Raw genomic sequence first — 23,913 nt, 5'->3', positions numbered from 1 at the left:
ATGAGCTGCTCGGTACGTGTAGGTAATTCTTTCTAATGCATTTTTTTTTAAGATATCACAAAGAACTGTAAAAGTGTTGCAAATTCTTTCCACTTTCTGGAGGACGATCATGCCTTGCTGACTCTCAAAAAAATCAGACAATGAGGAAATACCTGATTTGGGTAAAAACATTTTCATTGAACCAGACTGTTATGCAGGTGAATGAGGACCCAAAAGCGACTTGGCGAAAACAGAGTCTTTAATCCAGTTTAAGGAAATAGCAATACTCCTAGACAAATCGGAGCGGTAAATAAAGCATAAAAACAATATCACTCGTAATCACGAGAACTGACTGGAGACTCGATAATAAACTGCAGGTTGCCTCGGGAAGGCACTTGACCGTAGCAGACTCAGACACCTGCTCACCACGCAGCATCTGAGGGAAACACGACACGACAGGGCGATACAAAGACACAGCACGGTGAACAATATACAAGGATCCGACAGGGCAGAAACGGAAAACAAGGGGAGAAATAGGGACTCTAATCAGGGGAAAAGATAGGGAACAGGTGTGGGAAGACTAAATGATTGATTAGGGGAATAGGAACAGCTGGGAGCAGGAACGGAACGATAGAGAGAAGAGAGAGAGGAAGGGAGAGAGAAAAAGGGGAACGAACCTAAAAAGACCAGCAGGGGGAAAACGAACAGAGGGAAAAGCAAAATGACAAGACAATATAAGACAAAACATGACAGTACCCCCCCACTCACCGAGCGCCTCCTGGCGCACTCGAGGAGGAATCCTGGCGGCAACGGAGGAAATCATCAATCAGTGAACGGTCCAGCACGTCCCGAGACGGAACCCAACTCCTCTCCTCAGGACCGTAACCCTCCCAATCCACTAAGTATTGGTGACCCCGTCCCCGAGAACGCATGTCCATGATCCTACGTACCTTGTAAATAGGTGCGCTCTCGACAAGGACGGGAGGGGGGAGGGAAGACGAACGGGGGTGCGAAGAAAGGGCTTGACACAGGAGACATGGAAGACAGGATGGACGCGACGAAGATGTCGCGGAAGAAGCAGTCGCACAGCGACAGGATTGACGACCTGGGAGACACGGAACGGACCAATGAACCGTGGAGTCAACTTACGAGAAGCTGTCGTAAGAGGAAGGTTGCGAGTGGAAAGCCACACTCTCTGGCCGCAACAATACCTTGGACTCTTAATCCTACGTTTATTGGCGGCTCTCACAGTCTGTGCCCTGTAACGGCAAAGTGCAGACCTCACCCTCCTCCAGGTGCGCTCACAACGTTGGACAAACGCTTGAGCGGAGGGAACGCTGGACTCGGCAAGCTGGGATGAGAACAGAGGAGGCTGGTAACCCAGACTACTCTGAAACGGAGATAACCCGGTAGCAGACGAAGGAAGCGAGTTGTGAGCGTATTCTGCCCAGGGGAGCTGTTCTGCCCAAGACGCAGGGTTTCTGAAAGAAAGGCTGCGTAGTATGCGACCAATCGTCTGATTGGCCCTCTCTGCTTGACCGTTAGACTGGGGATGAAACCCGGAAGAGATACTGACGGACGCACCAATCAAACGACAGAACTCCCTCCAAAACTGTGACGTGAATTGCGGGCCTCTGTCTGAAACGGCGTCTAACGGGAGGCCATGAATTCTGAACACATTCTCGATGATGATTTGTGCCGTCTCCTTAGCGGAAGGAAGTTTAGCGAGAGGAATGAAATGTGCCGCCTTAGAGAACCTATCGACAACCGTAAGAATCACAGTCTTACCCGCAGACAAAGGCAGACCGGTAATGAAGTCTAGGGCGATGTGAGACCATGGTCGAGAAGGAATGGGGAGCGGTCTGAGACGACCGGCAGGAGGAGAGTTACCTGACTTAGTCTGCGCGCAGTCCGAACAAGCAGCCACGAAACGGCGCGTGTCACGCTCCTGAGTCGGCCACCAAAAGCGCTGGCGAATAGAAGCAAGAGTGCCTCGAACACCGGGATGACCAGCTAACTTGGCAGAATGAGCCCACTGAAGAACAGCCAGACGAGTGGAAACAGGAACGAAAAGAAGGTTACTAGGACAAGCGCGCGGCGACGCAGTGTGCGTGAGTGCTTGCTTAACCTGTCTTTCAATTCCCCAGACTGTCAACCCGACAACACGCCCATAAGGAAGAATCCCCTCGGGATCAGTAGAAGCCACAGAAGAACTAAAAAGACGGGATAAGGCATCAGGCTTGGTGTTCTTGCTACCCGGACGGTAAGAAATCACAAACTCGAAACGAGCGAAAAATAACGCCCAACGAGCTTGACGAGCATTAAGTCGTTTGGCAGAACGGATGTACTCAAGGTTCTTATGGTCTGTCCAAACGACAAAAGGAACAGTCGCCCCCTCCAACCACTGTCGCCACTCGCCTAGGGCTAAGCGGATGGCGAGCAGTTCGCGGTTACCCACATCATAGTTGCGTTCAGATGGCAACAGGCGATGAGAAAAATAAGCGCAAGGATGAACCTTATCGTCAGACTGGAAGCGCTGGGATAGAATGGCTCCCACACCTACCTCTGAAGCGTCAACCTCGACAATGAATTGTCTAGTGACGTCAGGAGTAACGAGGATAGGAGCGGACGTAAAACGTTCTTTTAGAAGATCAAAAGCTCCCTGGGCGGAACCGGACCACTTAAAACACGTCTTGACAGAAGTAAGAGCTGTGAGAGGGGCAGCAACTTGACCGAAATTACAAATGAAACGCCGATAGAAATTAGCGAAACCTAGAAAGCGCTGCAACTCGACACGTGACCTTGGAACGGGCCACTCACTGACAGCTTGGACCTTAGCGGAATCCATCTGAATGCCTTCAGCGGAAATAACGGAACCGAGAAAAGTAACGGAGGAGACATGAAAAGAGCACTTCTCAGCCTTCACGTAGAGACAATTCTCTAAAAGGCGCTGGAGAACACATCGAACGTGCTGAACATGAATCTCGAGTGACGGTGAAAAAATCAGGATATCGTCAAGGTAGACAAAAACAAAGATGTTCAGCATGTCTCTCAGAACATCATTAACTAATGCCTGAAAAACAGCTGGCGCATTGGCGAGACCAAACGGCAGAACCCGGTACTCAAAATGCCCTAACGGAGTGTTAAACGCCGTTTTCCACTCGTCCCCCTCTCTGATGCGCACGAGATGGTAAGCGTTACGAAGGTCCAACTTAGTAAAGCACCTGGCTCCCTGCAGAATCTCGAAGGCTGATGACATAAGGGGAAGCGGGTAACGATTCTTAACCGTTATGTCATTCAGCCCTCGATAATCACGCAGGGCGCAGAGTACCGTCCTTTTCTTAACAAAAAAGAACCCCGCCCCGGCCGGAGAGGAAGAAGGCACTATGGTACCGGCGTCAAGAGACACAGACAAATAATCCTCGAGAGCCTTACGTTCGGGAGCCGACAGAGAGTATAGTCTACCCCGAGGAGGAGTTGTCCCCGGAAGGAGATCAATACTACAATCATACGACCGGTGAGGAGGAAGGGAGTTGGCTCGGGACCGACTGAAGACCGTGCGCAGATCATGATATTCCTCCGGCACTCTTGTCAAATCGCCAGGTTCCTCCTGAGAAGTGGGGACAGAAGAAATGGGAGGGATGGCAGACATTAAACACTTCACATGACAAGAAACGTTCCAGGATAGGATAGAATTACTAGACCAATTAATAGAAGGATTATGACATACTAGCCAGGGATGACCCAAAACAACAGGTGTAAAAGGTGAACGAAAAATCAAAAAAGAAATAGTCTCACTGTGGTTACCAGATACTGTGAGGGTTAAAGGTAGTGTCTCAAATCTGATACTGGGAAGATGACTACCATCTAAGGCGAACATGGGCGTGGGCTTCCCTAACTGTCTGAAAGGAATGTCATGTTTCCGAGCCCATGCTTCGTCCATGAAACAACCCTCAGCCCCAGAGTCTATCAAGGCACTGCATGTAGCACCCGAACCGGTCCAGCGTAGATGGACCGACATAGTAGTACAGGATCTAGATGGAGAGACCTGAGTAGTAGCGCTCACCAGTAGCCCTCCGCTTACTGATGAGCTCTGGCTTTTACTGGACATGAATTGACAAAATGTCCATCAAATCCGCAATAGAGGCACAGGCGGTTGGTGATCCTCCGTTCCCTCTCCTTAGTCGAGATGCGAATACCTCCCAGCTGCATGGGCTCAGTCTCTGAGCCAGAGGAGGGAGATGGTTGCGATGCGGAGCAGGGAAACACCGTTGATGCGAGCTCTCTTCCACGAGCTTGGTGACGAAGATCTACCCGTCGTTCTATGCGGATGGTGAGAGCAATCAAAGAGTCCACACTGGAAGGAACCTCCCGGGAGAGAATCTCATCTTTGACCACTGCGTGGAGTCCCTCCAGAAAACGAGCGAGCAGCGCCGGCTCGTTCCAGTCACTAGAGGCAGCAAGAGTGCGAAACTCTATAGAGTAATCCGTTATGGATCGATCACCTTGGCATAGGGAAGCCAGGGCCCTAGAAGCCTCCCTACCAAAAACTGAACGGTCAAAAACCCGAATCATCTCCTCTTTAAAGTTCTGGTAATTGTTTGAACAATCAGCCCTTGCCTCCCAGATAGCTGTGCCCCACTCTCGAGCCCGGCCAGTAAGGAGTGAAATGACGTAAGCAACCCGAGCTCTCTCTCTAGAGTATGTGTTGGGTTGGAGAGAGAACACAATATCACACTGGGTGAGAAAGGAGCGGCACTCCTTGGGCTGCCCGGAGTAGCAAGGTGGGTTATTAACCCTAGGTTCCGGAGGCTCGGCAGACCAGGAAGTAACAGGTGGCACGAGACGAAGACTCTGGAACTGTCCAGAGAGGTCGGAAACCTGAGCGGCCAGGTTCTCCATGGCATGACGAGCAGCAGACAATTCCTGCTCGTGTCTGCCGAGCATGGCTCCTTGGATCTCGACGGCAGTGTTACGAGCGTCTGTAGTCGCTGGGTCCATTCTTTGTTCGGATCCTTCTGTTATGCAGGTGAATGAGGACCCAAAAGCGACTTGGCGAAAACAGAGTCTTTAATCCAGTTTAAGGAAATAGCAATACTCCTAGACAAATCGGAGCGGTAAATAAAGCATAAAAACAATATCACTCGTAATCACGAGAACTGACTGGAGACTCGATAATAAACTGCAGGTTGCCTCGGGAAGGCACTTGACCGTAGCAGACTCAGACACCTGCTCACCACGCAGCATCTGAGGGAAACACGACACGACAGGGCGATACAAAGACACAGCACGGTGAACAATATACAAGGATCCGACAGGGCAGAAACGGAAAACAAGGGGAGAAATAGGGACTCTAATCAGGGGAAAAGATAGGGAACATGTGTGAAGACTAAATGATTGATTAGGGGAATAGGAACAGCTGGGAGCAGGAACGGAACGATAGAGAGAAGAGAGAGAGGAAGAGAGAGAGAAAAAGGGGAACGAACCTAAAAAGACCAGCAGGGGGAAAACGAACAGAGGGAAAAGCAAAATGACAAGACAATATAAGACAAAACATGACACAGACATTGTAGAGTCTTCTGATGACAGTGATGGGGAAGAAACAGCGATCAACAGTTTTATTGCCATGGAAGAAGTTGACCGAGTTTGAAATCAGTGGAATGCCCGGTAAAAGCAGAGTATGATAGCTAAGAAGATGGAGAAAATTCTGGCTTTTTATTGCAAATATGCGGAGGGAGTATAAAAGAGAATACAGAAGGCTGTTGTATAAAAGGAGAGGGAGAAGCGTTCATCCATGTATACGGATAAGAGTCTAGCTACCTACATTTTCAGTTATTATATCTCATTTTGTCAGCAAGTTGTTTTAATAGCAAGTTAAAGTGTACTGAGGTGTACATTTGACCTCCATCATCTAGGATGTGACAATGGTAAATAAAATCTCTTAATTTTTGCCAATTTTTTTGTGCGGTCTTGCAGGCCTTCTCGTGCAGCTGCAACTGCGAGTACATTTGTAATTCAAGACCTGTCTTGAGTTGGGCTCTGGGGTGGTGCAATTGTTGAGTCAGTGAGCTTATGGTTGTCTAGGGGTATGGGTTGCGTGTGTGTGGGTGTATGTGTGTATCGCACAACTGTTGCGAAGAAGTAAAAGATGTTAGGGACAATAGAGGATGATCCACATGTCATGTATTGTATTGTCATGTCTTGTCCCTGTGCTTTCTCTTCTCTTCGTTTCCCCCTGCTGGTCTTATTAGGTTTCTTTCTCTCTCTCTATTCCTCTCTCTCTCTATCGTTCCGTTCCTGCTCCCAGCTGTTCCTCATTCTCCTAACGACCTCGTTTACTCTTTCACACCTGTCCCCTATTTTGCCCTCTGATTAAGTCTCTATTTCTCTCTCTGTTTCTGCTTCTGTCCTTGTCGGATTCTTGTTTGCTGTTTGCTTTGCTTGTGTTCCGTCCAGTTGTATTCTGCCTCGTCATCAGATACTACGTGTGAGCAGGTGTCTCTATCCTCTACGGCCCGCGCCTACCCGAAGGGACCTGCAGTCTGTTGCCGCTAGCCCTGCAACTCTCCTCAACAACTAGAAGGGGGACTCTCCTGTTAAACTAGAGGATTTGTGTTTTCCCTGTTTGGACTTCCCCTGTAATGATTGAGGATTTATGTTTTCCCTGTTTGGACATTAAAAGACTCTGTTTCCGTTATATCGCTTTTGGGTCCTCACTCACCTGCATAACACCACAGCTATATATAATACAAATCGAGGTGAGGGCGATGGAAATGCATTTGGCAGTTAATCTACTTCAATTTGGTAAATGGCACTGTGTGCTCTTTCCAAAGGATGGATCCCAGTCGGTTATGGGTTATGGGATACAGGGGGTCGAGGGTGGTCTGCCGGGCATTGGGATGACAAACCAACTCGGGATGAGGAGGGCTTTTAGCTGGTGGAATAGTAGGGACCAATTGGAGGTTTACTTAGTAGAAAGGCAAAGATCATGGTACAGCTATATAGACACTTCATCATCATGTTACTTTTTAATGGTACGTTTACAAACATATATTTGTCATGTTTTGTCTTATATTGTCTTGTCATTATGCTTTCCCTTCTGTTCGTTTCCCCCTGCTGGTCTTATTAGGTTCGTTCCCTTTTTCTATCCCTCTCTCTCCCCCTCCCTCTCTCTCCTCTCTCTATCGTTCCGTTCCTGCTCCCAGCTGTTCCTCATTCTCCTAACTCACTCATTTAGTCTTTTCACACCTGTCCCCTATTTTGTCCTCTGATTAGAGTCCCTATTTCTCCCCTTGTTTTCCGCTTCTGTCCTTGTCGGATCCTTGTATGATGTTCGCTGTGCTGTGTCATTGTCTCGCCCTGTCGTGTCTTGTCTCCTTCAGATGCTGCGTGTGAGCAGGTGTCTAAGTCTGCTACGGTCGGTGCCTTCCCGAGGCAACCTGCAGTCAATGGTCGAGTCTCCAGTCTGTCCTCGTCACTACGAGTGGATTTGAGTTTTTTCATGTTTTGTTTTCTTCTTTTATTGTCCAGGAGTATTACTTTTGCTATTTACTGGAATAAAGACTCTGTTTTCGCCAAGTCGCTTTTGGGTCCTCATTCACCCGCATAACAATATTTTGATAAATAGAATTGAAAGTCGTGTCTCATTATGGTAAGTGGTGAAATAAGTATAGCCAGTTACAATTGTAATGGCCTAGCAGATAATAAGAAAAGACAATCAGTATTTACCTGGCTAAAAGAGAAGGAATATAATATTTATTGTTTACAGGAAACCCATTCAACAGTTTTAGATGAAGTTTTGTCGAAAAAGAAGTGGTGGGGGGGGGAGATATACTTCTCCCATGAGCAATGGTTTTAATTAACAATATTTTTTATCCAAATGTGCAAATTGTCCAAACAGATCCTCAAGGTAGATGGATTATTTTAAATATGTTATTGGACAATAAACAGATATGGCTTATTAACCTATACTGTCCGAATAATGATGATCCAAGCTTCTTTCAAAAGATATATAAGAATCTATCAATTCTACAAGCAACACTAGACTCTATTATTATGGTGGGAGATTTTAATACGGTCTTAAATACCTCTATGGACCGGAAAGGAAATCACACTACAAACTATCACCCTCAGGCATTTAAGGAAATCATGAATGTCATGGATATATTGGAATTAGTGGATATATGGAGACTAAAATACCCTGACCTAGTGAGATATACATGGCGGAGGCTTAATCAAGCTAGTTACCTTGACTACTTTCTTATACCATTCTCTCTGGCACCAAAAGTTTTTAAAGTGTTGATAGGGGACAGAATGTGGTCGGATCATCACATAATTGGCATATATATTACTCTTACGCAATTTCCATGTGGGCGAGGATACTGGAAATTTAATCAAAGCCTACTAGATGATAAATTGTTTAGAACTAGGACAGAAGAATTTATAACTGACTTTTTCAGACATAACATAGGTACAGCAGATCCCCCTTACTGTATGGGGCACTTTTAAATGTGCCTTTAGAGGCAATGCAATACAGTACTCATCTATAAAACAAAAGCAATTTAGATCAAAAGAGTCCATAATAAAACAAAGGAAATTGAAGGACTAACAGTACAGTTAGATAGCAATAAAAATGGTACTATAGAGGCACAGAATAAGTTAGAGGAAAAACAAAAAGAAATGGAGGAATTTATTCAAGAAAGATCCAGTGTAATATATTGTAAAAATAAAGGGAACTGGATGGAATATGGGGAAAAATGCGCCAAATTCTTTTTCAATCTTCAATATAGAAATGCTACCAAAAAAAATGTATTAAAACTTGTTACAAATGATGGAGTCACGCATGATTCACCGGATGATATTTTGAAGGAGGAAGTAAAGTACTTTAAGAATATGTTTTAATTTCAGACTCCTCCATCTCCACTAACTGAAACTAATTGTATGGAATTTTTCCCTAATAATAATGTAAAATGAATATCTGTACAGAAAGACTCATGTGAAGGCCAAATTACAGAGGAGGAACTGCTTGAGGCAATTGGGGCCTTTAAGGATGGGAAAACTCCAGGGCTGGATGGCATACCAGTGGAAGTATACAAAACTGTTTTTGGTATACCCAAAGGACCATTGTTGGCTTGTTTTAACCACTCCTATATAAATGGTAGATTATCAGACACGCAACAAGAAGGTCTGATATCATTATTACTGAAACAGGACCCAAGTAGTATATATAAATATCCAGTCCATTAAAAAAATTGGAGACCTCTTACACTTCAGTGTTGTGATGCAAAACTCCTAGCAAAATGCTCGGCACACAGAATTTAAAAAGTATTGTCAGATATTATTCATCCTAATCAGACAGGCTTTTTACATGGACGATACATTGGAGATAATATAATACAAGTACTGGAAACAATAGAACACTATGAAATATCGGGGACACCAGGCCTGGTTTTCATAGCTGATTTTGAAAAGGCTTTTGATAAAGTACGACTGGAGTTTATATATAAATGACTAGAATATTTCAATTTTGTGGAATCTCCTATAAAATGGGTTAAGGTTATGTATAGTAACCCTAAGGTGTAAAATAATAAATAATGGCTACATCTCAGAAAGTTTTAAACTATCTAGAGGAGTAAAACAAGGTTGTCCACTATCGGCATATCTGTTTATTATTGCCATCGAAATGTTAGCTGCAAAGATTAGATCAAACAATAATATTAAGGGAGTAGAAATCCGTGGCCCAAAAACTAAGGTGTCATTGTACGCTGAAGATTCATGTTTTCTTTTAAAACCACAATTGGAGTCTCTCCATGGCCTCTTAGAGGATCTAGATACTTTTGCTATCCTCTCTGGATTAAAACCAAATTATGATAAATGTACCATATTACGTATTGGATCACTAAAAAATGCACATTTTACATTACCATGTAGTTTACCAATTAAATGGTCTGACGGAGATGTAGACATACTCGGTATACAAATCCCAAAGGAAAGAAATGATCTCACTCCAATACATTTTTATAGAAAGTTAGCAAAAATAGATAAGATCTTGCTACCATGGAAAGGAAAATACCTGTCTATTTGTGGAAAAATCACCCTGATTCACTCCTTGGTTATATCACAGTTTACCTATTTGCTTATGGTTTTGCCTACAAATAGTGACCTGCTTTTTAAATTATATGAACAAAAAATATTCCATTTTATTTGGAACGGCAAACTGTGCCATATACATTGCAAAATAGTTGGGACGAGATTTTTGATGTACCCATTCCATGGCACATGGTTTATGAATTGATACGCAAAACAACGCCGGATTCAAAACTTCAAATTTTTCAATATAAATGACTATACAACATTCTTGCAACTAATAGAATGTTATATATATGGGGGATACAATCCCAGCTCTGCAGATTCTGCTGTGAGGAGGCAGAGTCATTAGATCATTTATTTTGGTATTGTCCATAGCTCATTTTTGGTCACAGGTCCAGGAATGGCTGAAGAATTGCAACATTTGCCTAGAACTAACACTACAGATAGCAATACTGGGTGATTTGAAAAGCCATAGTCAATCAATCAGTAATATAATAATTATTTTAGCAAAAAAATATATTTTTAATTTACAATCTGTAGAAGCTATGAGAATAGGAAGGTTCAATTATTTTGTGAAGCATCACAGCACAGTTGAAAAATATATGGCAAGTAGAAATCCAAAATGGATGATGTTGAGAGACAGATGGGAGGGGTTGAGTGGAGCTGAAGGGTGGGACTAATAACAAGATAAACAATGTAGGGCATAAGGGATCTGTAAAATGTATATAGGTTCGGAGCTTTTGTGAAATAGCATAGTTACAAATAGAAATCAAACTGGATGGATCAGAAATAGAAGAAGGACTAAGAACAAACAAGAGAGAACTATTGTAAAGTAGACTGTGTCTGTAGAGTGTGTATAAGATGTATGGATTGAAGGTTGAAGCAGAAGTGTTTATTAGTTTACTCCAATTGGGGGATCGGCGGAAGGGTTTGCGGGGAATAATAATAAAGGTATATTCTTTAAAAAAGTATGTCTATATAGGTATGTGTATGTATATATGTGTATATATATGCATGCGTGTATGGATATATATACAGTGCCTTGTGAAAATATTCTGCCCCCTTGAACTTTGCGTCTTTTTGCCACATTTCAGTCTTCAAACATAAAGATATAAAACTGTATTTCTTTGTGAAGAATCAACAACAAGTTGGACACAATCATGAAGTGGAACGACATTTATTGGATATTTCAAACTTTTTTAACAAATCAAAAACTGAAAAATTGGGCGTGCAAAATTATTCAGCCCCTTTACTTTCAGTGCAGCAAACTCTCTCCAGAAGTTCAGTGAGGATCTCTGAATGATCCAATGTTGACCTAAATGACTAATGATGATAAATACAATCCACCTGTGTGTAATCAAGTCTCCGTATAAATGCACCTGCACTGTGATAGTCTCAGAGGTCCGGTAAAAGCGCGGAGAGCATCATGAAGAACAAGGAACACACCAGGCAGGTCCGAGATACTGTTGTGAAGAAGTATAAAGCCGGATTTGGATACAAAAATATTTCCCAAGCTTTAAACATCCCAAGGAGTACTGTGCAAGCGATAATATTGAAATGGAAGGAGTATCAGACCACTGCAAATCTACCAAGACCTGGCCGTCCCTCTAAACTTTCAGCTCATACAAGGAGAAGACTGATCAGAGATGCAGCCAAGAGCCCCATGATCACTCTGGATGAACTGCAGAGATCTACAGCTGAGGTGGGAGACTCTGTCCATAGGACAACAATCAGTCATATATTGCACAAATCTGGCCTTTATGGAAGAGTGGCAAGAAGAAAGCCATTTCTTAAAGATATCCATAAAAAGTGTTGTTTAAAGTTTGCCACAAGCCACCTGGGAGACACACCAAACATGTGGAAGAAGGTGCTCTGGTCAGATGAAACCAAAATTGACGTTTTTGGCAACAATGCAAAACGTTATGTTTGGCGTAAAAGCAACACAGTTCATCACCCTGAACACACCATCCCCACTGTCAAACATGGTGGTGGCAGCATCATGGTTTGGGCCTGCTTTTCTTCAGCAGGGACAGGGAAGATGGTTAAAATTGATGGGAAGTTGGATGGAGCCAAATACAGGACCATTCTGGAAGAAAACCTGATGGAGTCTGCAAAAGACCTGAGACTGGGACGGAGATTTGTCTTCCAACAAGACAATGATCCAAATCATAAAGCAAAATCTACAATGGAATGGTTCAAAAATAAACATATCCAGGTGTTAGAATGGCCAAGTCAAAGTCCAGACCTGAATCCAATCGAGAATCTGTGGAAAGAACTGAAAACTGCTGTTCACAAATGCTCTCCATCCAACCTCACTGAGCTTGAGCTGTTTTGCAAGGAGGAATGGGAAAAAATTTCAGCCTCTCGATGTGCAAAACTGATAGAGACATACCCCAAGTGACTTACAGCTGTAATCGCAGCAAAAGGTGACACTACAAAGTATTAACTTAAGGTGGCTGAATAATTTTGCACGCCCAATTTTTCAGTTTTTGATTTGTTAAAAAAGTTTGAAATATCCAATAAATGTTGTTCCACTTCATGATTGTGTCCTACTTGTTGTTGATTCTTCACAAAAAATACAGTTTTATATCTTTATGTTTGAAGCCTGAAATGTGGCAAAAGTTCGCAAAGTTCAATGGGGCCGAATACTTTCGCAAGGCACTGTATTTACCCCAAAAATATGGGGGATTGGAAATAATGCAGACAATTACATTGGAAGCAACATTTTTTCCGCAATATTAAGATGATCTACCCTCCAAAAAAATAAACAAACAAGTGTACTGTTAGATAGCTAGATTACGTCAGCTGGCTGGCTTGCTAGTTAACGTTACATGTACGATCTGTGTAGTAATATTATTCTTATCTCAGAAAGCCATTTGCATGGCTAGTTATAGCCTAATGTTAGCTAGCTAGCTAACATTGAACCTAGTTGGTTAGCTACCTGCATATTCATGCATGGTAGTAACATTATGAGTTGGGATTATGGTTCATTGTTTAGCTAGCGAGCTAAACAAAAGACTCCACTATGCAAGTAACCATTTCAAGGTACCTTTTAATCCTTCTGTATTTTGTGCATGTGACAAATAAACATAGATTTGATTTAATATAGTGTTTGGGGGCGGCAGGTAGCCTAGTGGTAAGAGCGTTGGGCCAGTAACCAAAAGGTTGTTGGATCGAATCCCTGGGGTGACAAGGTAACAATCTGTTGTTCTGCCCCTGAAAAAGGCAGTTAAGCCACTGTTCCCTGGTAGGTCATCATTGTAAATAAGAATTTTCTCTTAATTGGCTCGCCTAGTTAAATAATGGTTAAATAAAGAAATACAACCTTTTTCTTTCTTTTTTTACAACATTTACCAAAGACAGCAATGTGAAGAACAACATGAGCTCCACCAAAGTAAAATTAGGATATAACATTAGGCCAACGTTAGGGCAATTCTCCAGTAGAATGCCCTGCTTTTATTTTGCAACATTCACAACCGTGAGCTATTTTTTGTCATTAACTGTAATATTTACAAAATAATTGCTAAAATGAAGACGTTGTCAGCCATGATATGGTCATTATTTGAACTGGCTAGCCAGCTAAGTTAACGTCAGCTAGCTAACAAACTAGAAATTAACCAAAACATTGTTTAGAAAGTTGCTTTTAGTTGCCTGGTTTGCTAGATTGGCACATACTGAATTCATTTTTAAACGGATGGGTTTATTGGTGTTAAAAAACACCAGTTATGCTGTTTTGGACCACCGGGCTGCTGATGTCATGCAGCCTGTTGTTTTTGTGTTTATACTTTTTCATAACAACAACAGCAAGTTTGATGTCGGAAGACAATAGAATGTTCATGATGTCACTGCGAAAACTGTCTACTAGTATAAATCAGCCTTTAAATCACACTACCGTACTCAGTCTGTTCAGCACATGGCCTCACATGTGAATCCTTAAAGATATGGGAGGGCAAAGGCTTAAGAGGTTGTGAATGTTGAAGAATGGGTGTAGACAAAGAAGAGCTCTCCAGTAGGTGTATCAAAACATTCAAGGGCCATTTTTTCAAAAGCGGGGTTACAAGTTTATTAACTTTTGAAGCAGAATTACTTTCCTATTGTTCCTCAGCTGTAGTGTATGATGTACAATTTTCTAGCTCTGAGTCTCTGCTTTTATCCAATTCTTAAAAAAAGATGATTTAAAATGTTGCGACATAAGACCAAATCGAGCCGGTCGGTCCCAAATGGGGTCACGAGAGAATTTCCAAAATCCTGAAGAAAAAATATATACAGTACCAGTCAAAAGTTTGAACACACCTACTCATTCAAGGATTTTTCTTTATTTTTACTATTTCTACATTGTATAATAATAGTGAAGACATCAAAACTATGAAATAACACATGGAATCATGTAGTAACCAAAAAACTGTTTAACAAATCAAAATATATTTTATATTTGAGGTTCGTAGCCACCCTTTGCCTTGATGACAGTTTTGCACACTCTTGGCATTCTTTCAACCAGCTTCATGAGGCAGTCACCTGGAATGCATTTCAATTAACAGGTGTGCCTTGTTAAAAGTCACCTTTTGCAGCAATGACAGCTGCAAGTCTCTTGGGGTATGTCTCTATAAGCTTGGCACATCTAGCCACTGGGATTTTTGCCCATTCTTCAAGGCAAAACTGCTCCAGCTCCTTCAAGTTGGATGGGTTCCGCTGGTGTACAGCAAACTTTAAGTCACACCACAGATTCTCAATTGGATTGAACAATGGGATTTGACTAGGCCATTCCAAGACATTTAAATGTATCCCCTTAAACCAGTTGAGTGTTGCTTTAGCAGTATGTTTAGGGTCATTGTCCTGCTGGAAAATGAACCTCTGTCCCAGTCTCTGGAAGAATTTCCCTGTATTTATCACCATCCATCATTCCTTCAATTCTGACCAGTTTCACAGTCCCTGCTGATGAAAAACATCCCCACAGTATGATGGGATAGGGTTCTCGGGGTGATGAGAGGTGTTGGGTTTGCTCCAGACATAGCTCCCACATGCCTTTTGATGAACGCCAAATGTGTTTGCTTATTTAATTTTTTAATCAATGTCTTTTTTTTCTGGCCACTCTTCCGTAAAGCCCAGCTCTGTGAAGTGTACGGCTTAAAATGGCCCTATGGACAGATTCTCCAATCTCCGCTGTGGAGCTTTGCAGCTCCTTCAGGGTTATCTTTGCTCTCTTTGTTGCCTCTCTGGTTAATGACTGGTCTGTGAGTTTTGGTGGGTGGCCCTCTCTTGGCAGGTTCGTTGTGGTGCCATATTCTTTCAATTTTTTGATAATAGATTGAATGGTGCTCCGTGGGATATTTGAATGTTTCTGATATTTTTTTATAACCCAACCCTGATCTGTTCTTCTCCACAACTTTGTCCCTGAACTGTTTGGAGAGCTCATTGGTCTTCATGGTGCCGCGTGCTTGGTGGTGCCCCTTTGCTTAGTGGTGTTGCAGACTCTGGGGCCTTTCAGGACAGGTGTGTACAGTTGAAGTTGGAAGTTGACATACACCTTAGCCAAATACATTTAAACTCAGTTTTTCACAATTCTTGACATTTAATCCTAGCAAACATTACCTGTATTAGGTCAGTTAGGATCACCACTTTCTTTTAAGAATGTGAAATGTCAGAATAATAGTAGAGAGAATGATTTATTTCAGCTTTTATTTCTTTCATCACATTCCCAGTGGGTCAGAAGTTCACATACATTCAATTAGTGTTTAGTAGCATTGCCTTTAAATTGTTGAACATGGGTCAAAGGTTTCAGGTAGCCTTCCACAAGCTTCCGACAATAAGTTGGGTGAATTTTGGCCCATTCCTCCTGACAGAGCTGGTGTAACTGAATCAGGTTTGTAGGCCTCCCCTGCTCGCACACGCTTTTTCAGTTCTGCCCACACATTTTCTATGAGATTGAGGTCAGGGCTTTGTGATGGCCACTCCAATACCTTGACTTTGTTGTCCTTAAGCCATTTTGCCACAACTTTGGAAGTATGCTTGGGGTCATTGTCCATTTGGAAGACCCATTTGCGACCAAGCTTTAACTTCCTAATTGATGTCTTGAGATGTTTCTTCAATATATCCCCATACTTTTCCTGCCTCATGATGCCATCTATTCTGTGAAGTGCACCAGTCCCTCCTGCAGCAAAGCACCTCCACAACATGATGCTGCCACCCCCGTGCTTCACTTTTGGGATGGTGCTCTTTGGCTTGCATGTCACGTTCTGTTTTTTTTGTTATGTCTTTGTTTCAGTATGGTCAGGGCGTGAGTTGAGTGGGTTGTTTATGTTTCTTTTTCTATGTTGTGTTTTGCGTTTGGCCTGGTATGGTTCTCAATCAGAGGCAGGTGTTGTTAGCTCAAATTAAGAATCATACTTAGGTAGCCTTTTCCCACTTGTGTTTCGTGGGTGATTGTTTTCTGTTTTGTGTATTCACCATACAGGACTGTTTCGTTTAGTTCATTCTCGTTATTTTGTTTTTTGTGTTCATGATAATAAATTATCAATATGGACACTTACCATGCTGCGCATTGGTCCTCCGATCCTTCCTACTACTTCTCCTCAGAAGAGGAGGAAGACGAGCGTTACAAGACTCTCCCTTTTTCCTCCAAACATAACGATGGTCATCATAGCCAAACAGTTCCATTTTTGTTTCATCAGACCAGAGGACATTTCTCCAATATACTCAAATGATGTCAATTAGCCTATCAGAAGCTTCTAAAACCATGACATCATTTTCTGGAATTTTCCAAGCTGTTTAAAGGTGCAGTCAACTTAGTGTATGTACACTTCTGACCCACTGAAATTGTGATACAGTGAAATAATCTGCCTGTAAACAATTAATGGAAAAATTACTTGTGTCATGCACAAAGTAGATGTCCTACCTGACTTGCTTAGTTTGTTAACAAAAAATTTGTGGAGTGGTTGAAAAACTAGTTTTAATGACTCCAACCTAAGTGTATGTAAACTTCCAACTTCAACTGTATATATATATATTTTTTTACCTTTAATTAACTAGGCAAGTCAGTTAAGAACAAATTCTTATTTTCAATGACGGCCTAGGAACAGTGGGTTAACTATCTGTTCAGGGGCAAAACGACAGATTTGTACCTTGTCAGCTCGGGGATTTGAACTTGCAAACTTCCGGTTACTAATCCAATGCTCTAACCACTAGGCTACCCTGCTTTCACGTGACAGATTATGTGACACTTCGATTGCAAACAGGTGGACTTTATTTAACTAATTATGTAACTTATGAAGGTAATTGGTTGCACCAGATCGTATTTAGGGGCTTCACAGCACGCACCACTTTTCCATTTCACTTCACCAATTTGGACTATTTTGTGTCTGTCCATTACATGAAATCCAAATAAAAAATCAATTTAAATTCCAGATTGTAAAGCAAGAAAACGCCAAGGGGGATGAATACTTTTGCAAGGCACTGTAAGAGAACTAACGGGACTGCCCCGGGGGAGAGCCCGACCGACGTGTACTATGGTGCATTAAGTTTGTTGGAACCTCTCCAGCTTGCAGATATGAAAGAATGATTCATTTTATATTAACTTCATGTGTCCCTGGCGATAATTTCCACGACTCTGGTAAGCCTCTGGGCAGAGGCAGTCGGCCTTCAATGCTGGCATATGCCTTGTTACAATAGTCTAAGTATATAACATGAATGATACGACCGTAATAATCATCATGAAACGGCCTTGGAGTGCCATAAGATTAAGCCAACATAACTCGTTATTTTACATTAACCTATTTAAATGCATTGATATGGTTTAATTGATCATAGTCTAGACTCGTTATAGTTGCAAATTCCACGCAGTTGCACCAGGGAAATGTTAACCAAACAGATCTTTTTTGCAGGTACTCTGTTTCCCCACATTTATTGATAAATGAATTTCCCATCATGATAATGTAGCCCCCTTCCCCAATCAAATTCCTTCCATTGATACTACAAAGAAACAGACAAATACAACTTTTTACTATAATCTGGCAACCCTCATAAAATCCGACATAGCACAAGTATCCCAAAGTATTAAGCGAAAACAAAAATATAAAACAGCATTGGCATTAAACAAAAACAAAAAAATATATAAGGCCACTATTATATGACAAGTATTTCGGTGACAACCTGGTTTATTACTAATATTAGGTTGCTAACACTTTTTAAAAATGTTTATACATAAATGTTGGACTCAAAAAAGGCAGTGTAGAACCCCATTACCCAAAATGCACTGCTCCAATAACTTGCATAAGATTGTTCTGAAGTTTCCCCCAAAAATGTATTTTCCTATGAATAAAGTCGTACATTTTTTTTCTTCTACGAATTAAGTCGCAAAAAAATGTGTATTGTCACACGAATTAAGTCACACAAAAACGCAAAATACGCACGAAATCTGCTGAAATACTTTTAATACGTATTTGCACAAATTGAGTGTGAGATTGTGCTGATGTCACAGGCATATTTAGGAAACTTAACGAATTGAACGCAAGCATGCAGGGGAAATACAAAAACATTCTACAGATGAGTGACCGAATCAGTTGATTCAGAGGAAATAATTCTTATTCGAGAGAGACTTTCAAAACCGAACTCAGACCCCTTCCTTCTTCTGTGCATGTTTCTAACAGAAAACATCTTCTGTAAGTGTCTCACACGAGTGTTGACTGTTCACCTTCAACATTTGGAATAAATACCCTGCCGTCTCCCTGAGAGATTATGTGCGCACTGTCGAATACACCCGTGATTTTGAGAAGCTCCGACTCCACATGAATCAAGCACACCAATCTCATTAGTGGTGGGACATTATGTCAGATTAATTTGCAATTGACTGCCATAGCCCCACATTAAAAGTATATCATGGTGAGTTGAGAAGTTGTTCAGAAATACTGTTATAAATGTTTTTCAATTGACTGCCATAGCCCCACATTAAAAAGTATACATTGTCTGTTAATTACATATCTTTTTTTCACATGGTTGGGTTCGCGATAATTTGGGGTCGTGGGCCCAAAACGTTTGGGAACCCCTGGGTTAGTGTGATGAAAGTGATCAAATATATTTGCAATGGGAAGTAATAGCTGGTTTGTTCATTTCATTTTGTAAATTAAATGGTTGTGATTTTGAATTGTTGTGTTTTCATGGGGCCTGCTGGAGTGAATGGGCTGCTTATTCTTTAACATTATTTGATGTTGTGTGTGACTGTTGTCTATCAGCTGTATCTATGTGTTTGATCAAATCCGTCTCTCCTTCAGCGCCATGGAGTGCCGAGTTATTACGGTCGCTGTCCTTTCAGTACCATGAGCCAGTCACCTTTGATGTGACACTGTTGTTGTCGCTATTGATGATAGTGTGATAGTGGTGCTAGGGTACTATTGGTTGTATAAACAGTGTGTTTTTGTTTTGCTGGTCGCATTATTTTATGCTATTTGTCACATGTTGTGTCCATGCCGGGTTCGGGCTCTGTGTTGCCGCAGCCCAAAACGCTGCCAGGCCTATTTTATTAATTCTTAATGTTATCAAAAAGAATTGCTCCTCTGGTCCGACTACAGAAGATATAACGTCGGGCGCATTAAGTGATGTTATTTTCTTTGATACAATGTATTGTAATATTTTTGGTCCCTCTGAAGGCCTAGGTCCTATAGTCACGGTTCGCCACTAGTTCAACGTCTAGTTTTGATTTACATTTGGTTGAGTTGTCAACTAACGTGAATTCAACAAAACGTTTCACAATTTCATTGGAGTTACTGTAGGTTAAAAGTTTGTTGAAATATTTACGAAATGTTGATGACATTTTGCAAATTCAATGAGTTTTCCACATTGATTCAACACCATCACATTGTGTTTTTTTGTTGAAATGATGTGGGAACAACGTTGATTCAACCAGCTTTTGCCCAGTGGGAAGTGTGTATGGGGCCAATAAAATTGATGTAACCATGAGTTTGTTGGGTTGAGTTCACAGCAAAGTTAGATAAATTGATTTTCTGGATCCAGCTCATCATTGTCTCAATCCCACTCGTTATACCAAGTTTTGGTGAGTGCATAGATAAATACAATTGTGCTTACATTTGTGATCCTTACGAGGGATGTCACCTCACCCAACTCTTTCTTCAGCTCTTCATACGTTTTCCCACCCTAACACAAAACATGCGTGTACAGTATTATTGATGGAATATTTTAACTTAAACAGTTGTGTAAACTATTTGACACACACACACACACACACACACACACACACACACACACACACACACACACACACACACACACACACACACACACACACACACACACACACACACACACACACACACACACACACACACACACACACACACACACACACACACACACAAGCAGACCAAGAGTTCATCTGTAAGAGAAGGAGATCATTTGCACTCACACTCCATTTGGAGGGGTCCCAGGCGGTGAACCAGCCGGTGAAGGTGGGGGGTTCATACCGCTGCTTGATGAGGAGGATAGGGGTGTCAGGGTCCCGGGACCCTGGGTGGGTACGCAGGTACTCCTGACTGGTGACCACCGCTTCCTTCCTCTCCACCTCATTGGCCTCGTTCCCCACCCAGAGGAAGACCTGGATGAAACATCAAATAATTGATGTCGGCCCACAAATGGGTGCTTGGCACTGGTCTAATAGTATTATAGTCTAATGTTTGGACCTACACACTGAAGAAGGCTGTTAAACTGACATTTTAACAATACACACGGTACCTGGTCCCACGTGTCTAGCAACATGACATCATCCTCGCTGAGGTCATCCTGGGTGAACTGGGTCACCTCGGTAACGATGAAACGACCAGTTTTATTGGAGCATTCAAAGAGACGCGGCTGATGATCCAGAGAAACCTGCTGTAGTCTTTCACACACAAAACACATACAGAGAACACATACACATTTATATACACCACACTGTTTACTTAAAATCCATAATATCTAGCACAGTGAATCACAATCCATCAATTGTACATGGTTAAGGATGCAATCATTTAACTAACTTCGTACAGCTGCTCCCATTGACATTGTATTAGATAATAGTTGGTTGAAATACAGATTATGGCAAGGCAATTTATGTATTACCTCTTGTTGTTGGCATAAGGGGCCTTCCCTCCAAGTAAATTCCAGAATTCAATGTGCTCCTGACCCTCTGCCATGATCTCTTCAGCAGTCGAGTGCTGACCAATCACAGAGCTGACCTCTTTAGCCATGGCCCTCTCATCCCCACTTGATCCCTGGCCAATCAGAGAGAGACTATTAGACAGAATGTTTTACCATCTCTATATCTCCGTGTCTGTGTCCCAAAAGGCAACCTGTTCCTACTTATTTTGACCATTGGACTCTGGTCATTTGGCACACGCACAGTATCTCTAAGCTGCTATATCTGTAGTATCCACAAGTTCATATACCTAATTCCCCTCCCAACAGTACCTTGCCACACCACAGGTGAATCCCTGACTGGCTCCTCAGCAGAAAGACATCGTTGGAGTTGAGCGAGGCTGCCAGGGCAGGCACCTCGATGGCTTTGGTGTTGGAGGCGTCAGAACCGCGGACCTGGAACAATCTGACGGGTGGCTCTGGGTCAGACACGCCTTTTCTGGAGGTACCGCCCTGTAGAACAGAAGATGAGGAAAGCAGGTGTCACACCCTGATCTTTTTCACCTGTCTTTGTGCTTGTCTTCCCCCACTTCAGGTGTCGCCAATCTTCCCCATTATCCCCAGTGTATATATACCTGTGTTCTCTGTTTGTCTGTTTCCAGATCGTTTTGTTTCGTGAAACCTACCAGCGTTTTCCCCCTTGCTCATGTCTGTTCTAGTTCCTGTTTTCTATTTTTTCCCGGTTTTGACTTTTCTGCCTGTCCTGACCCTGAGCCTGCCTGCCTTTCTGTACTTTGCCACAGAACACTGGATTATTGACCCCTGGCTTCTCTGACCCTGAGACTGACTGCCATTCTGGACCTTTTAAACCCTATCTGGATTAATGACATCGTTGACCTGTCTTTGACCTGTCTTTTTGCATGCCCATGTATTAATAATAAACATTTTTTTTTACTTTGACACTGTCTGCATCTGGGTCTCACCCTAAAACATGATAGCAAGTCAGGTTTGATTTAAATGTACAGTATGTGGTAATAAATTACTTCATGGTTAGAAATCCTATATCAACCTATAATCATGGTTGAACCAAAGACAATCCATTGCTATAAGATAATGACAACCAGTTTCACAGTATTTAAATTTGATCATTGTACCATTACATCAAATCAAAATTATCTCACCTCAAAGATAACCATTTTACCCTTGAATATGGCCATAAAGTGTCTGGGTTCCTTGCCCATGGTGATCCTCACTTGTACAGGCTGGTTGCCATACTTTTGATCCAGGGCCACGGCCTGGAAGGCAGACGCTGCTATCTCATCCTGAGAGGCATGGCGCCCCTAAAACAAAACATTCATTTATAAAATGATGAGACATTTAGCTCGAAAGGGATGCCATTTTGTTGCCATGTTATTACAAATAAAAGGATTCAACTTTATGCATTCTACAATGGCAAGGAGCTCCCTTACTTGCCACATGTAGAGGAGGTAGTTTAGCTTGCTGTGGACCTCATAAGTGTAGAGCACCAGATAGCAGTCTCCTCCATAGAAGAAGCCATGCCACTGGGGTTCCACTGGGACCAACTCCAGGTCCTCGATACGCCACACCTGCATGTGTCACAGAAAGTGTTCAAATGTCCACAAGTAACAAACGGTGAGTAGAATGACGGCGAGATACCTTGGAACAAATGACATGAATCAGAGTTAATGTTTTGGTGAGTTTACCTCCACCTGACCAGTGCCATTGTCCACCATGCGCTCCTGTGCCGCTACTTCTGGCATCACATGCATCCGTGTGGCATCAAACTTCTCCTGAGTCACAATGGCTAAGGTGTATATGTAGGTAAGACAGTGTAGAATCACAAAACAAAGACAAGGTGAGGAATTACATACTAAAGGTAGTATTTGCCAAGCGCTCACATCTCAATCATACATCGAAAAGGAAGAAAGGTACACTTAGAAAAAAGGGTTCCATAGGGGTTCTTTGTGGAGGGATAGGGGTCTACTGAAAACCATTTTCATCTGAAGAACCCGTTTTTTGATTGACAAGGGTTCTTTGTAAGCCAAAGGGTTCTACCAAGAACCTTTTTCATCTTAAGAACCATTGTTGGAAGAAAGGGTTCTTTGATCATTCTTTGGAAGGGCTAGAAGGATTCTTTGGAAGGCAAGAACGTTTGAAATAAAACCCTTCTGAATCCGAATTAACGTACTTTTCATCTTTTAAATAGTGCTGTGAGCATGAAGGTTTACCTCAGTGCATAAACTTTAGCCATCTACAGTTGAAAAAGACTGAAACAGAGAAGTGAAAGTGATCGTGTGAAATTATGAAGTGAGTGGACAGAGAAATACAGCTTCATTCTATCCAATCAGAGCAGACGGGTCCTACAGCTAATCTTTCTCTTTACAAACATGCAAACTAGCCAGTTGAGTTATTTAGACCACATAGTACCTCACTTGACTGACTGACATGAGAAAGAGGTGTGCTGGCACCCAAAAAGTAATTTCTTTCAGATTACGGATAATTACAAAAATACTCTGAATATCCAGTAAATTGCCCATATCCGTTTACTATACGTGTTTTGTCCAACTACTCTGCAAACCTCTGACTTATTGCACCAATTACTGAGATGTTTGTTTCAGTTTACATCTTTTAAGTAGTCTATATCATCAATCTCTCCTACCCTGGCAGTCATTCTGAATGCAAGTCGTGGGTGATTAAAAGTTCCAA

The 23,913-nt window shown here is 42.2% G+C and overlaps 1 protein-coding gene across 1 annotated transcript in view; it reads right to left on the bottom strand.

The window, feature by feature from the left end:
* Positions 1 to 23,913, bottom strand: part of LOC124003415 (advillin-like) — a 38,757-nt gene that overhangs the window by 1,777 nt on the left and 13,067 nt on the right. Inside the window, exons 11-18 of the mRNA XM_046311663.1 lie at positions 22,911 to 23,011; positions 22,656 to 22,793; positions 22,368 to 22,526; positions 21,520 to 21,699; positions 21,172 to 21,323; positions 20,806 to 20,950; positions 20,480 to 20,668; positions 20,143 to 20,211 (exon numbers count right to left, since the gene is read on the bottom strand). Of these exons, the coding sequence (XP_046167619.1) occupies positions 20,143 to 20,211; positions 20,480 to 20,668; positions 20,806 to 20,950; positions 21,172 to 21,323; positions 21,520 to 21,699; positions 22,368 to 22,526; positions 22,656 to 22,793; positions 22,911 to 23,011 (1,133 nt within the window). The remainder of the gene's footprint in view (positions 1 to 20,142; positions 20,212 to 20,479; positions 20,669 to 20,805; positions 20,951 to 21,171; positions 21,324 to 21,519; positions 21,700 to 22,367; positions 22,527 to 22,655; positions 22,794 to 22,910; positions 23,012 to 23,913) is intronic.

This window comes from Oncorhynchus gorbuscha, linkage group LG18 (genome assembly GCF_021184085.1).
Source record: "Oncorhynchus gorbuscha isolate QuinsamMale2020 ecotype Even-year linkage group LG18, OgorEven_v1.0, whole genome shotgun sequence".
NCBI lineage: Eukaryota > Metazoa > Chordata > Actinopteri > Salmoniformes > Salmonidae > Oncorhynchus > Oncorhynchus gorbuscha.
This window is presented reverse-complemented; position numbering and strand designations above follow the sequence as displayed.